General features: G+C 40.6%; 1 protein-coding gene across 1 annotated transcript; it reads right to left on the bottom strand.

Moving 5' to 3' along the window:
* Nucleotides 1-1,159: 1,159 nt before the first annotated feature.
* LOC121049771 lies at nucleotides 1,160-6,007 on the bottom strand. Its single transcript, XM_040507883.1, has 6 exons — nucleotides 5,684-6,007; nucleotides 5,478-5,591; nucleotides 5,147-5,277; nucleotides 2,719-2,811; nucleotides 1,908-2,177; nucleotides 1,160-1,811 (listed from the first exon to the last, which is right to left on the bottom strand). The coding sequence occupies exons 1-5, from the start codon at nucleotides 5,970-5,972 to the stop codon at nucleotides 1,941-1,943; spliced, it is 864 nt and encodes a 287-aa protein (XP_040363817.1). The 5' UTR covers nucleotides 5,973-6,007; the 3' UTR covers nucleotides 1,160-1,811; nucleotides 1,908-1,940.
* Between the last annotated feature and the right edge of the window lie 10,433 nt (nucleotides 6,008-16,440).

Here is a 16,440-nt window from a genome sequence, read left to right as displayed (position 1 = left end):
CGGTATTAACCAACCATATTCTAAATTAATACGCCTCGTACATATAGAAGGCACCAGCTTCACAAGTTCAAATCCATGGTGTCCAACCTTCATACATGTTGCAAAGATTGAGAACACTAGTGGCTTGCTTAAGTAGATAGTCCACTTGTTCGGAGATACTAATTTCTCTGAGAATACACAAAGGTCCACAGTCATATCAATTATTACAACCAATCTAACATAATAAGATCTCCAGAAGAAGCAGTTAACTGTTGTCAGATATAACTCGACCATCTAGTTTCATCTCAACTCGTCTCAAGACTGACATTGCATAAGGGTTTTTACCTAGTAAGAAGACCAAAATATACACAGGTATGGCAAGACTGACTTGAGAGCAATTATGTATCTTCATAGATTAAAAGTAGAGACAGAAAATTTACTCTTCGTCCAAAAAAAAATAAAGTTATATTCATCATGTCCCATTACAAGAGAACTAGCATTCCCCCATCCTCATTTTCTATTTTCTCAGCGGAATACCTTTTGCTCTGTATAAGTCATACACCTGTTAATGTAAAATTTACATTTCAAAAAGTTTTCACAACTAATTTTATGTCCTGGGAGATGGAATCTTGATTTAAATCAAGTATTCCACAATTTGTTACATGGAGGGAAGAACAAAATGTAAGCATAGAAGAGCTGGACAAGGAAAGTTAGCCTTCATAAACAAAGTGATCTACTGTTGCACCCCTTGTTAAATTATTTCCCCTTCTACCCCTTGAATGGCTAATTGCACTGGAACATTGGGATTATATTTGCTCCTTATCATGGAGCTGATTCAGCTGAAGGTTCTTCAACCAGACAACAGAAAAAATTACTGTCCTCTTCCTTCCTTTCAACTCATTGACGAATATTTTTAATCTTGTAATGCGCTTACTAGTCTAGCACTCGATGTCATCCAATACTCCATAATCATCTTTTCTACTTAATTATCCATTTAATTGTGTTTTTTAATTCCAAATATATATAAAAAATGAAAAATAAAATAAAAACAATAAAAGTGAGGAAAATATAACCAAGGTAGGCACTTTTGGTGAGCAAGGGCTAGATGGAAACAGCAAATATACACACTAAGGAGAAAAGGCAAAACAAACACAGTGCAGGTAAAAGATTTTATGGGATAAGCATGCTTACCCCTGCCCACTTGACTATAAGCATATGTAGCATCACGAGTTTCATCCTTAATTATAACCTTGTTCAGTGAGGATATTTCATCTTTACCCTCAAACACCACCTCTCTGTTCTCATTTGAAGGACGTGAAGTATCAGGACACACCGACAGGTTCATCACTTGGTGATGCTGGAGCCGGTGGATATTCATTTACGTCACTAGGTGCTGACTTGAAAGAACCAATATGAGTGTTATCTGCGTCTGTAAATTTTGATCTGTGCGGAGAATCCAAAATTTCTTGGCTATCAGCTTGAGAGTAAAGGGTGGTATTTTGAAAATCTATCGCATCTCTGCTACTAGGTCCGTGCAAAAGCTGTTGCTTTATATCTTCTTGATCATTGAAGCTACCTGGAGGACTCAGTTCAGGCAAGGTAATGCCAGAATCTGTACTACTACTGCAGATACTGTCTGGTGGAGATAACCATCCTTTACCTTCCAAAGGAAGTCCAATGCCAACAAAATCTTTGGTGCTCTCACCATTTGACATGGAGAGGTTCTCTCTCTCCTTGTCATCAAACCCAGCAGCATCAGCAGCAAGATCTGGCCTTGATACATCAGTTACTGGCGATTCTACTTCCTGGCTTTCTCCTAGTCCTTCAAGAGCCTATAAGGGATAAAAGAGAGAGTTTGTTTTTAGCTAAACATGCTATATATTCTCCTTGATGTCAATATATAATTTATGACAAGACTGTGACTATACTTTATGAAGATTCCCAGCATGGAGACTTGTAGTTCATGCAGGCCTGGTCAACATAGAATAGAGCCCCTTCACAGATGAAGTAAGTGAGGGCACCAAGGGATCTAAGGTCTGGCAAGCCTCCCTGATTTTTAAAGAATAGGACTGGTATATGGCTTGTCCATGAATCAGAGATATTTCCATCTTGGTCTCTCTTTCCCTACATATAGCATCAGTCATAGCAGCTACATCTTTGGACAATACTGTTTCCAGTGGAAAAAGAATTGCATTTGCCTGCCCAAGATGTAAACAAACAGCTTATATGGCGGTTATCATAGTTAGTAAACTACGGGACATGTATAATACAGAAAAAATACGTGTATTATTCAGACAATGTCATTTAACAGTTCACTGAAAAGTTCAGCAAAGCATTTTCAATTAATTAATCAACAAATTTTAAATTCTAAAATATTAATTCAATATCATTTGTGCAATGACGTGTAAAATATGGAAGAAAAAAAAGTAAAAAATTGGTTATAATACATGCATATTACTTTTTTAATTAAAAGTACGGAAAATTTAATGAATACCATTCAAAAGTACAAAGTACGAAAAATATATCAGTGCGCGTATTATTCGTGTATTATACAGAAAATTACTAACAAAGGTGGTTATCAACATAAATAGTAAATCATACAATGTAGAAACATTTATCATCTTGAACACCAGGAACAAATAAAACTACAATCAACAAATACCAAAGAAAAAAAAACCAAAAAAAAAAAAAACATAGATAACAAAGATGTTAAAACATTAAATATGGGACGAGGGAAACCTTTGAAAGGTCTTCCACAAGAGAACGATGAACTGCAGCAGCCTCCTTTCCTAGACTGTGAACATCATGTAGATCTTCAGTTATTGCAAGGACCTGATGAATGTAAAAGTATTAGCCATATAAGAAACCATCCCTCTCAACACAACGGGAGAGTTAATAAAAATACAAAGGAAATTAAGTCACATTGGATAGCAGCCCTTAAATCATAATCGCAGATGAAAACAAAGGACCACGACTTAAATTGATAAATGGGTTCATACTAGAGATGTACAATGCTGTTTCATTTATATATATATATTATGAAGTTAGTAAGCAACCTATTAATCGCCTTTGTGTCTTAGGGACAAATAAATATGCTAAAAGAAAGAACATTCATATTTTTATAATTTTTTGATCCCAGAATCCGTTTCGCAGACCAGGGGTTGAAATTGAGGCAACCTGCCAAACCCTACAAATCTTTATGCGACAAGGAAGTGAAGAAACCCTAGCAAATAGCCCGATAGGTACCATGAGGATGTTTGAACCTAAGACCACATGGGTAAAAGAAACAATATTCATATAGAATATTTGTCCCTGATGCGTATATTAGAACAAATCAAGGTTCTAAAAATCGGCCTAGGCTGCCGCGTAGGCGCTAGGTGCCACCACCCCGTTCCGATTTTGGTCTCTCTCTCTCTCTCTCTCTCTCTCTCTCTCTCTCTCTATCTAGTCGAACAAGCTAGGCGCTGGGCAGAAAGTCGGCCGCCTAGGCGGTGCTGGGCAGGTCGGCGACTAGGCATTTCAGTCCCTTTTTTTTTTTTTTTTTTTTAACTCTTCATACTTAATCCCAATTTACCCAAATCGAAGATAGGGCTCGGCTCTCTCTCTCTCTCTCTCTCTCTCTCTCTCGGCCGCACGGGCCATCTATTATCAGCCTTTCTCCGACTCCGAGTCGCCCGTGACGTCGTGACAACGGTGACATTGCTGATTTGCTGCCTTGCTGGTAAGTCAAACTTCTGGGTTTATCGAATTTCTGGCTTTCATGAATCATGATTCTCATAATCTCACGAACTCTTTCTGGGTTTTCACTTTCCAGTCAAAGGCGCCGGCTCTTCACTCTTGGTTTGCTCGCTTTGACTCCTCTTCAAGCTGTCAAGCAACAAAGCAGAAGACTTGGTTCAATTTCTGGGTTCTTCAAGCTTAGTGAGTCTCTGAATCTCTTGTTAAGTTGTTGGGCTTTGGTGTTTCTGATTCTTGGAGCTATTTGGCTGTTTTGACTAGTATATAGAACCGCTGATTAGTATATAGAACCGTTGTTTAAAAATCATATCTATTGCTAACATTGTATTTCAGATTTACAATTGGTCTTGGTTTTCGATTATTGTGTGGATCAAGTTTAGTTCAATATGTCTTTTCTGTTTTATGTGTATTTTGGAATTTTTTGCTCATAATTGATTTCTCCTATAGACATTTTATTGTTTTTTTTAGTTTGCTCAATGCCTTGGTTCTTAAGTTTGAGGCTTCTAGTTCATGTCCAGATTCTAGGAAAGAAATGGATGGTTTGATATGATTTTTGCTATCTCAGACACAAAGAAGTTCTATATTGAAGTCCAGGAAATTATACTTGCTAGGTACCATAAAACTTTTGATTGGGCTTTGAAAGCAAAAAATGATGGGAAAGAAAGCAATAGAAGCTGCTCGGGTCTTTGTTGAAGACACTGGACTTAGTGACTCTCTTACTGCTGAGGACTTTCTGTTTGAAAGAGAGGCAATGTTGCAGAAATTGTTTCCAACAAGCGAGCTGATGCCAGGTACCATTAGTATATGCAAATAGAGATATTAGCACACTTATGCCCTTTTAATTGTGTACTATTATAATGAACCTTTGGTTATGTATCTCCTTTGAAATAATGATATTCGGCAGTTTTGGATGGGACTTGATTAATTGAATCGCTCTTTTTGGCCTTTGTGAATGGGAATATAATCAATTGACAGGTTGTAATTGTATACTTGTATGCTCAAATTAATTATGCTCTGTTATGGAATTATATATGCTCTGTTTTGGTAAATGTGATTGCATATATATATATATATATATATATATATCCTTGTAAGAATAAAATTTGTAATTTTTTTTTATTTCTAAGAACTAATTATTTCATTGTTGTTGAACATTTTATCCATATTTCAAGTATTTTTCACTATTTTTAAACATTATAATAGTATAATACCTTTTATATTTGTATTTATATAATTATATGTTATAAAAATAAAATAAAAATTATTTTTTTTAAAAACCGCCTAGTCCCCATCTAGGCCCCTGGGGGCTAGTCCCCGGATTTCTGCCCGACTAGCGCCTAGCGTTTTTTAGAACCTTGGAACAAATACCAATTAAGTTGTATTAATATTTAATAATAAAACTTCAAAGGATGTCACTTGTAAACTTTACCTCTTCAAGCATAAAACCGCATTCAGAAGTTAAAGTAGAATGACAATTTGAAACACCAGCATATGCCATCAGTGCGACACTGGCTTCACATGCACAATCCCTCATAGCAAGAACCGTGCTCTGTAAATCACCTGTCGAGTATAAAACCAGCATATCAGATGATTTATAGATACATAATCCTGATGGTTTTGTGTCTGCCTGTCTGTCTGTCCGTGTGTCGATTGTGAACATGATAGAATTATAACAATATGTATTCATTTATTTTCATAAGAAATATCTACTACTAATGTAAGTGGAAGATATTTAGCATCTATGAAAGAGAAGGTATGACCTGAAGCTGACTTTGCTTTGAGAGATGCAATATTAAGTTCGTTGGTTGCAGAAGACAATCCACTGGAAGCAGTTTCCATTGTGCTCTGTGCAAGCTTCCATTCTTGTTCAGTGCCTAATACATGAAACAAGAGTTTATACTTTCACAACTCGTATGGACATCAAATAGGTGCCAAAAATAATATCACTTTAATATTACAAACTCACGAGCAAAAGAGTGGTAAGTGATATCCAATCTTTTTAGTGCATTCAAGTAAGCTTGCTGCCACGTTCTACAATCACCACCAGACCTGGCCGGGTAGATCTCTCCCGGAGACCTGAAAAGGCCATCTCGTGACATACAAATTTTTATAATATCCGATGCCTTTTCTCTACCTTGCCAAAGTAGTTGTCGCCGCCTCGTGAGACGGTCATGAAATTCAGGAGGAAATCCAGAAGTCTTGCTTGAACCATTTCCAGTTGCACTGGAATTTGGGCCGCCACAGGCCCACCCCATTGCTCTCTCAAGCTGCCCTTCAGCTGTAAGGGAACTTCATTCACAAGCTTGGAGTGACTCTATAGACCTGGCTATCTTTGACACAGAAGACCCTATCATACTCAAGTTCCCATCAGTCTGTTCACTATCATACTGTAATAGGTGTGCAGCGTCCAAAAGCATTCGCTCTAATGCTGCAAAAGTCTGGGTTGGCCCACCTAGGTTAGTCCGAAGCCGGCCGTGTGGAAATACAATATCTAGCAGCTTCTTGGACAGCCCACCAAGCACCAGCCAGATTATTTACTGAGCAATGTTTTTCAAGAAAACCATCATCCACTTTAATGTCCAACCACACACCAGTGGCGACATTTCCTGTTTCCTCGAGTTGACGTGCAACAAGGTCTTTTGAACTTCTGCAGCTATGAATAAGCCGTTGGATCCAAGAAGAAAGAGGCACCCTCCATCTTTGGGATATGTAACTCAATATGGTCACTAGTTGTTGTGAGTGAAGTTGCTGAGGGAGCTGCTTCAAGGAAAACACTTGCTTCCACTGCATGTTAGAACTGTTGCCTACCTGAACAGCACCAGCCCTAGATGAAGAAGATGTCCAATAATCATGAAGCCCACATGCATACAATGTAGTAGGTACAACAATAGCAAGCAGTCTAACAAATGCATTTTTTATATCATTATCAGGATCACCGAGTTTACCCAACACCACTTCAGCCATGCTATAAAAGTAAACAGGATGTACAAGCCTTGCCTGGAGTAACAGCTCCAATACTATTGCAACATGTGACCTCACTTTTGGTAAAGCATTGAGTAAAGCATCCAGAATTGAGTAAAGCATGTTCCCAATAATTCTATCATTACCATACACTTCATAGAAACGAGTTTCTGTGTCTGATTTCTCATTAAAAGCAATAACATTCTCACAAAATCTTTGTACCCAATCCAGCGCAGTTACTTTAACTGCAAGAGGAGAAGAGACATGGAGAGCTTTCACAAAAAACAGACTGTACTTTCTCAGATTCTCAAGAACCACAACCGAATGTTCATTCGTCAAAGACTCACTATTAAGTAATTTATCAGAGGTTACATCCATTGATGATTTTCCCCTACTCTGATATGACAAAGAGCATGTACTTAAGAATTTAACTACTGTTAACCTGTCAAACGTCTTCAAAACAATGACTTGCAAATCCACATATTCCATAATAGGCAAGTCAAAAGGATTAAATTTCTCAATAATAACTCTACCAACTTTTCACCTCATAAGATATAGGGTTGCAATGTCTGGTTGGCCAATCAAACTATAACTATCACCCCCACTGAAGAAAACACATGACAGAAGAACCTTCAAATCAAATTTAATCAATGCAGACAATTCACATTTTGAATATGATTTAGAACATGCAAGAACCCCATCGTCATGGCCCAGGGCTTTCTCCAGCATCCCTTTTAATAACTCCAGCTCCTCTGTTAATGAAGTCAGTGCTTGTTCAACCACTTCATTATTCCCATGTTGAAGCAAGAATATATAAGTGGCAGCCGAACTGCCTGATTAGGATGCAAACGCAACTGAGAGATTGGAGCATCAAATTGCAGTATTTTCTGCACAGAGATTGGGAGAAGCCCAGACTTCTGCAAAGATAATAACTGGAGATTAGTTTTTAAAACTCAAAAAAGCACGAGACATGCCATACGCACATTTCAACTTTAAAAAGGAAACATGCAAACCATATTCGGAAAGACAAAAAGTTACATATCGAGAAGAACCGCATGTTATGCATGTGGACCCAAGCAACTACACTCTTGGGGTTTGCAGAAGTGGGTGTGGTGTGGAAGGTTACGGAAACACATAATGCTCTTCTATTGATATAGTGTCGTTGGTGATTTCGATTTTGGGCCCGAAATCCAAGCCCAATGACTGAAATGGTGAACATGAGAATTGGGCCAACCTCTCATTTGAAACCCAAAGCCCATATAAGAAAAGCCCAACTTCCCTTTTTCTTCTTCGTTCTAAACTCACCTTCTTCCCCGCAACAACCTGATACACAAAGTTAGCCAAAATTCCTAAGTACAATTGATTTCCTCTGTTAGACATTGAAATAGAAACCTTTTGACCAGTTAAGGGAATCGTTCCCCCTTCCTTAAACAAAGAACTCCAACTTTCAATATACATCGTCCCCTGTTTTTTGTCACTACGGTGGCTTCTACTATAATATATGTCGACTGCTACAATAACCCCTGCATTATTCAAAATCCTCATCTCCCAAGAAGGCATCTCTTTCCTAAATTTAAGGCAAATATTATGTATAGATTAAGAAGACCTTTCTTTACCCAGAAATCAAAGTGTTCTGAAACATCAAATCTAATGGAGTCTTTAAAAAGGTAGTTTTGCCAATGCAAAGGGAATCCAGCACAATCGAGCAAAACCCATAAAACTTTGAAACACCTTCAATAATCACGCATTCAAGCCTTCAAGCATAAACCCAACTTTTAGCCACATTCTTCCACAATCTCAGTCAAACCAATTTTCTAGAAACCCGAAATCCAAAAGCTATCCAATTCTCTCACCGCAGTGTGTTTCTAGCTCCCACACCATGCTTCATGCTATTAAGCCTTATTTGTTTTTCATATGATCTTAATCACATACAAAGTCATCCCATTAATCAAATTATTAGGTTGATTTTGGTCTAGTCGTTGTTTAATTCAAAAAGGACCCTCACACATTTTTATGGTAAAAAATAGTTAATTACTGTTTACTCCCTATACTTATAGAGTTTCGTCGTTTCAGTCCCTGACTTTCGAATTTCACCTAAAAAGTCCCTGAACTCTTAATTTCCTTCCAATTGGTCCTTGCCGTCAAACTCCGTCCAAATTGTCCGTTAAATTGCTGACATGGCGTCCATTTCACGTCAAAATGTCTATTTTACCCTCATCATTGATTTTATTTTTATTTTAAATTTCTCTCTGTTTTTTTTTTTCATTTTTCTTTTTACCCTTGCTCTTCCACCATGTGGAGATGCAAATGGAGCAGCCGCTAAGCATGGGCTTCCCAACGACCTCGCCACCGAAGCCTTTGCCGCCACCGGCAGCAACTCAGCTCTCAAAACAACCGATTGGATTCTCAACCGCAATTCCTCCACCACCACCTCCACTCCTACCGCCACCTCTCAACCTAAACTCGATCGCTTCTTTCTCTCCCAATCCACAAATTCACAATCCCAAGACAAACAAGAACCAGAAGAACAACAGTCCACCCCAACCTCCCAACTCCCCAAGCGCCGCAAACTTCTCGTCCCGGAAACCCCTGCCGCCCACTACCTCGAATAAACCCGCAACCACCGCGGCCCACTACCAGCCCTTGTCGGAGCGCATGCGGCCCAGGACCCAAACGACGTCGTCGGCCAAGACTTTCTCTTGCTCCTCTCTGATCTCCTCTCTGTAATTCGACCTCATTACTCTTTGATTCGACCTCTTCAAGCTCAACACCAAAACCAACAACATCCACATCACAGTACTTGACCCACTTTCTTAACCAAATCCCACAACCTAGATTCTTAACCAAATCCCACAATCCAGATCGGTGAGGATGAGGCTTTCTCGGCAACCGGCTCAGGCACCGGCCGTGTGGATCGAGTCAATGTCCACCTTGAAACTCTAGGCAAATGGCTGATCGGCGACTCTAGTCTTTCCACCACTACCACCACAACCTCCACGTCCCCCATCGCGACTCGGATCGCTTCGGTCGCCTCCCCTACAAACACATATCGGAATCGAGATTGGGCTGGACCGATTCGTGAAGGTAAGAATCTGAGGAGTTGTAAAGATTTGGACTTTGTTGGATTTGATCAATTTGGTTTAGGTTGAGGTTGGTATTGATAGGGATTTGATTTGGTTTAGGGGAAGGTAAGAATCTGAAGATGGTTTGGTTTGGATTTTCGCTGATTTCATAATCGTCGGTGATGAGGATGGTGAAGCATCCAACATCTTCGAGCTCCATGAGGTTACGGCGAGCAAGTCCAGATTCTCCTCCTTCTTTAGTTGAAAGAAGATGGAGAGAGAGCTAGGTAAAGACGGAGAGGGGGAGAGAGAGAAAAAAGAAGGGGTCAAAAGAAAAAAGAAAAAAGAAAAAAGAAAAAAGAAAAAAGAAAAAAGAAAAAAGAAAAAAGAAAAAAGAAAAAAGAAAAAAGAAAAAAGAAAAAAGAAAAAAGAAAAAAGAAAAAAGAAAAAAGAAAAAAGAAAAAAGAAAAAAAGAAAAAAAAACAGAGAAAAAAAAATCGTGAGGGTAAAATAGACATTTTGGCGTGAAATTGATGCCACATCAGCAATTTAACGGACAATTTAGACGGAGCTTGATGGCAGGGGCTAATTGGGAGGAAATTGAGAGTTCGAGGAGTTTTTAGGTGAAATTCGAACGTCAGGGACTGAAACGATGAAACCCTATAAGTATAGGGAGTAAACAGTATTTAACTCTAAAAAATATATATGTATTACTTACTCACTTATCTTAAACTCTATCTTATATTTTCATTTGTTTAATTTCATACTAGCCGCACGTGTGGAAGGGCTGCGTTTGCACGTGCGAATTTTGTTTTTGAAAAAGACATTTCACATATGGACATTGTCGTAAATGTGGTTGCAATCCATCTTACATGGCACGAAAGAAAAAATGCATATTATGTATGTTTTCTTCAAGTCCCTCTTACCATCAAAGATGAAGCTTCTTAAAATCCCAAATCCCTGCTATGAAGGTATAGGGTTGGTTTGACCACATAAGTATAAATGCATTTTGATTTGAAATTTTGAACACCCTTTCAAGAGGATAGTGAACGTATAATTAACAGAAGTTGAGTTTGATGAACTAAACCTTATCATATCTAACCTCCAAGAAAAATTATGTACGAAAGCTTAAGGAAAAGACAACACTTAGCTCTAGTATCTTGCAGATTTAATTTTGGATTAAATTCATTTTACCTTCCTAAACTTTGGGCTTAAAATCAGACTGGTCCTTAAACTTTTTTTTTAATCAGACTGGTCCTTGTACTCTCAAACAACATCACCTAAGTCCAAAATTTGAATCCGGGTCCAAAAATGACGTCACTTGCTGAGTTGGAGCCGACATGTGGGCCCACACTTTAGATTTTTAAACCCCCAGAGAGGGTAGATTGGACATTCTCAGAATAAAAAGATTTTTAAAAAAAAATCAGAGGATTTCATTCTTCTTCTTCTTCTGAACCCATTCAATTCCCTTTCCTTCTTCTTCTTCCACGCCATTCCGAACCCATCAACAACCAAACTCAAACCCAATTTGGCCTCACCCCTCACCGCCGCCAGAAACACTGGTTCTTTTTAATTTCCGATTTCTTTCTCCGACTAGGCTTTGAATTTTGATCCTCTCTTCCCCACCCAGTGACCCAACTCTCTTTCACACCTCACAAGCTCCCACCACCCACTACACTGAAATTCTCAACCAAATTCCACACCCTCTCAAATTTCTAATTAGCGCCGATCAATGCGAGCACACCGTTGTTTCAACACAATGCTGCAAATAAGATGCAACACAACTTCTCAATCCAATTGACCAAATTCCCAAACTGAAATAAAAACCACTCAGAGCAATCAAATCAAAATTACCTACCCTCTGGGTGCTTTCTCAGCCTTGTAGAAAGCCTTGATAACAAATTCTTCATAGAAAATCTTGTGCTGCAACCTTGCACCTATAAGCAATTCTCATCGAAGGACTTCTTGTAGAGCTCGAAACCCCGCTGTTGCTACTCAAAACTGGACCCTGAAACACAGAAATTGGGCTCTAAAATTGAATCACAAACCCAGATCAAGAAAAAGCTTTCACTGAAATTGAATTTAGTCATGACAAAACCCAATTGGATTTCTCAGAAACCTAGTTCGTCATGACAAAACTCTGGATCTGCTCCCGTAAAGCCTGAACCGGCTCCGAGCCCAGCACCTCAACGCTCCCTGATAAGCGCCTCGATGACCAGGCTGGCCCTACCCCACAACCCTTTTCTGACCGAGCTTCCCTACCCCATCGATTAGGTTCTGATGATTTGTGTTTCTAGACTCTGAAGCCCAAACGTGAGAGACGACCACCACCACTGATCACCACCGCATCCGCGTCCCTCAAATTCAACCTCACCTTCTTGATTTCGTGATCGATTCTCAAAGGCGGAGAGGGGGCTTTGATTTCAAACAGAGAGAGAGAGAGGGAGAGAGAGAGAGATTAAGAGATGAGAAATCAACGCCGTCAGAATGAGGAAGGACGAGCCCAACGCCGTCAATTCGTCCTCCAACGGCGCAGAGGCAACGCAGCCTCAATTGTCTCACCTCAATTCCAATTCGCGAGTCTCCGATATAGAGAAGATGAGAGATAGAGAGAGAATATAGAGAAAAAAAAATTAGAAATGTCCATTCTGCCCTCCTTCAAGTTTTAAAAAGCTGAAGTGTGGGCCCCCATGTCGGCTCTAACTCAGCAAATGGAGTCATTTTTGGACCCGGATTCAAAATTTGAACTCGGGTGATGTTGTTTGAGAGTACATGGACCAATATGATTAAAAAAAAAAAAGTTTAAGGACCAATCTAGTTTTAGGCCCAAAGTTCAGGGGGTTGACACCTATGACACCACTATGGAACCAGTGAGTTTAAACCCAACTTCCTCTATTTAAATCTCTTTGGTGGTTATTATTGTTTGGCTCCAATTTTGCTGCAGCTGGTCAACAGTCTCTTTTATTGCGCGGGCGTGCCAGCACCTTTCGGGTGCAGTCGTCGGGGTGTCCCTTGACCTGACTTCTTTCAAGTAATTGTAGATGAGGAGAGCACCAACCTCGTCACTAGGGTCTTTGTGCCTTGTGATGAGGACTTTTGCTTAGTTTCTTCAATATCACACAATCAATACTCGACGTCGTAGATCGAGCAGAGCAAAAACCACTAGGAAGTGAGGAGAACTTGCTAAAGCGTGACTTTAGCTTGGCTGGTTTGCGAGGGCGTTACCCTTGCTTGGCTGGTTCCGTAACCGTTGTGGTCGCGGTACTACAGTCGACTCCTGAGGAGACTAGGACCGAAGCACTTTAACAGAGGGTTTGGTGGCACTGACCGTCGACTTCTGAGAAGACTAGGACTGGAGTGTGATCACTGGTAAGAGAAAGAGAGGGGTGGCTCTAGAGAGGCTTGGCTAATCTTAGAGATTGTTGTTGATGAATTGTGTTGAAGTGTTTCATTGTAACCTCTATTTATAGGCTACCATGCCAAAGTAGTTGGCTTGAAACAAATGATAGTGGAGATAAGGAATGATGAGTTTTGGAGATAAGGAAGCATAATTGGAGATAAGGAATGATGAATTTCAAAGATAAGGAATGATGAATTTTGGAGATAAGGAAGCACTTTCGGCTCCTTTATTCCTTCAATTATATCTCTATCAAGAATTCATATTTTGACCATGACTTCTTCATAACAAATGTTCCACTATAAGTGTAGATCATCTTGGTAAAATTTCAGAGCTTTTGGTATAGTGGTTGGGCCGGAAACGCTGCTGGACCTCTTACAGGTCCAGTTTTCCAGTTTTGCTTCTGCAGAAAATTGGACTGATTGTTTGAAGGCCTTCCACTCATAACTAGCTCTGGAACTCTTCATAAGAAATTATCCTTGGGATGTCTAGAATTAATCTGGACAGTTTTAGCTCATTTGGATTTCATTTGATTAGTCTTCCGCCCCTCCTTCCTTGTTTAGCTCGGTTTCTCGTAGTCGAAGTAGGAAAATGTGCTAAAGTTGACTTTTCATGCTTCCATAGTAGGCTTTATTTAGCCTCTAAATATATATTTCGAACTTGTCGACAATATATAGCTTGAGCCACTAACATTGGCTCAATTTCTCCAAGACGTACCTTGTCATGCCAAAATGCTCATTTTGGGTCCAAACATTGCCCCCCAGACCTCGAAGTCAAAGGTCTTCGTCTTGACTGAAGAGGTCTTGAATCAGCACTACTCTTATAATGTTGTTGCTCCAAAGCCACTTGTATTGGCTTGACTATTTCCATATAGGCCTCTAAATAGGCCATAAAGCTTGAATGCCATAATCTGAATTGCCTTTGTTATGAACTGACGCTTTTTTTGCCAACTTTATTGCCTCCCATGGATCTGGCGAAACTTGGGCAGATTGTAGGAGATCAGAACTTTAGCCTGCCCCCCATGCGAAGGAGACTGCTTTTGATCGCAAATTAGGATCCTTCTCTTCCTTGGTGGTAGCTTCGCCATGTGTATAGCAACAAGTATTTGCCTTGTTCGCTTGCTCTCTGTTGATTTTCTCAAATGTAGGTGTTGGAGCCACTTTCCTGGCTAAATCAAGGCCTATAGTACTTGGCGAAATAAGATGCAAAATAGCAAATTGTTTGCTGTCATTTAATCCTTCGCAAGTCTTGTGCCGAAGAGGATGATTGGATCATGGCTATCGACATCATGACGTGTGACCAAGTGAAACCACCATATTTGCTGCAACTTTAGCATCTAAAACAACATCGGTTTTAATCATGTTTTATTTAAAAAACATCAGGCCACTATGCTGGCCCTGCGGTGGTAGAAAAAGGTAGAATATCTTCACTGTCGCCTTAGATGCGATTCTCAAGATGGAATAATGATTCATTAATTATCAACTAGGGCCACTCACTGGCCCAGCTAATAAATTAATCTCCAAAAATATTTGAGCTATAAATCTAGGTGTAATGGAGAAGTGTTCCTTGCGACCTAGAAATGGCATCCAAGAAACCATTCGTTATCGATCAGGCAGATGAAATCACTGAGAAAGCCGCATTCACCTGGCAGACTAACATCAGTGTTTGATGTAGAAGTCAGACCGGAGAGGAGAGAAGTCGACTGATGGGCTTTGGTGGCGGTGATAGTCAAGCGAGTCTGGGTCCCACACCTCGCGATCGTTTGCCAGATGATGCTATGGCCTATTATGGGCTTCCCATCCGCCGTCCTATAGCGGCTCTTCGGCAGGTACCTGGTGATTTTAGCAGTTGGGGACCAAGGAGGAAAGTGGGCTTCTGGCCTACCATCGCTCCCGAGGAAAAGGTTTGGTATCAGGAGGTCCGAGCGAGAGATTTGGCCCGATGGGATGCGGTGGGTATCACCCAAACCATCAATCTATGCTTCTTTCTTCCCCATAATACTAGCCCTGCACAGCTAGCCGCCACTCTTTGCTTCTGGAACACCTCCAACAATACATTCGATTTCCAGTTTGGGCAGATGAGAATAACTCTGCTGGATGTTCTTACCATTACGGGGTTGCCTATTAACTTTGACCCTTATGTGCATGGTCAGTTTGATGGCATTCAATTTTCTTTGAGAATGGATATGGCTGGTCGAGGGCATCACAGCAGATCCTACCCATTCTGGCGCGACTATTACTGCACCCAGCGTGATCATACAGGAGGTATCGCATTCCTGAAATTCTGGCTTTCAAATTTATCTTTTGCATTTCTTCGAACAAACCTACTGGGCTTTGGAATTCTCTGGCCACTGCTCTCTACAATGGTACTTGCGTTGGCCTTGGGCAACCTGTATTGGGTGCGTTATATCCTCCCTTTATAGGGCCGTAATGCACCCCTTCGATACCGACATTAGTGGCCCTTTCTGGATCCTTGCCTTTTGGCTGCAGATTTATTTCCCTCGCTTCTGTCGTGATGATATTCCAAAGGAACCTCCAGTCGATTCCCTTTTGGGGAACTGGCTTTGCCGCAACGTAAGGTATCGAGCTCCTCCCTACTCCGAGTGTTTTATTTACTTGTACTTGCTGGGAGAGATGCCGGACCCAAAAATAGTCCTTTCTAGGCATTTCCGTCCTCCCCTTGACGATGGCTTTCTGCCCAGTGGACGGGATCATAGCGAAAGAGCCCTCCTGGCTTTTCGTCGCCTCATCTCCTGCTTGGATATTCGTCTTGCCACCGACCGCATAAGTTATGAGCTCTATGCTCCTAACCACTTCGCTCGCCAATTGGGTTGGCCCAGTTGGTACCCTGGCCTCTTGTTGATTCTGCCAATTACTACACCTCTTGGCGGAGATTAGCCCCACCTGGGTCTGCCCCTTTTTAGAGTCAGTTTACTTTGATAATGATTCCTCCTTAGGTCAGAGCGATGTACCCCTTTAACGATGTCGACGATGATTATGCTGATTGGTGGAAAGAAGTGTCCGTGAACTGTTGGGACCTGCCACATGACGAACTCTTTGTCCTGATCTTTCGTGGCATGAGTAGTCCTGGTCCGGAGGACCGCGAGTTTCTTGAGCGCTTCTCCAACCCTGCAGCACAACCCCTGTGACCTATTCTACCTTCTCGCTCATCGCGTCCAGGGATACAAATCCATGAGCCTAGGGCAACAGTAAGTTTTTGTCTTTCCTTATCTTGATTTCCCCGCTCTTATTCCTGAGTGTGTTTTGCAACAAACTATCTGGAGCAAGACAGCCTCTGTTCAAG

This window comes from Rosa chinensis, chromosome 6 (assembly GCF_002994745.2).
Source record: "Rosa chinensis cultivar Old Blush chromosome 6, RchiOBHm-V2, whole genome shotgun sequence".
In the NCBI taxonomy this organism is placed as follows: Eukaryota; Viridiplantae; Streptophyta; class Magnoliopsida; order Rosales; family Rosaceae; genus Rosa; species Rosa chinensis.
Note: the sequence above shows the minus strand (reverse complement) of the source record. Positions and strands in the feature narration are given on the sequence as shown.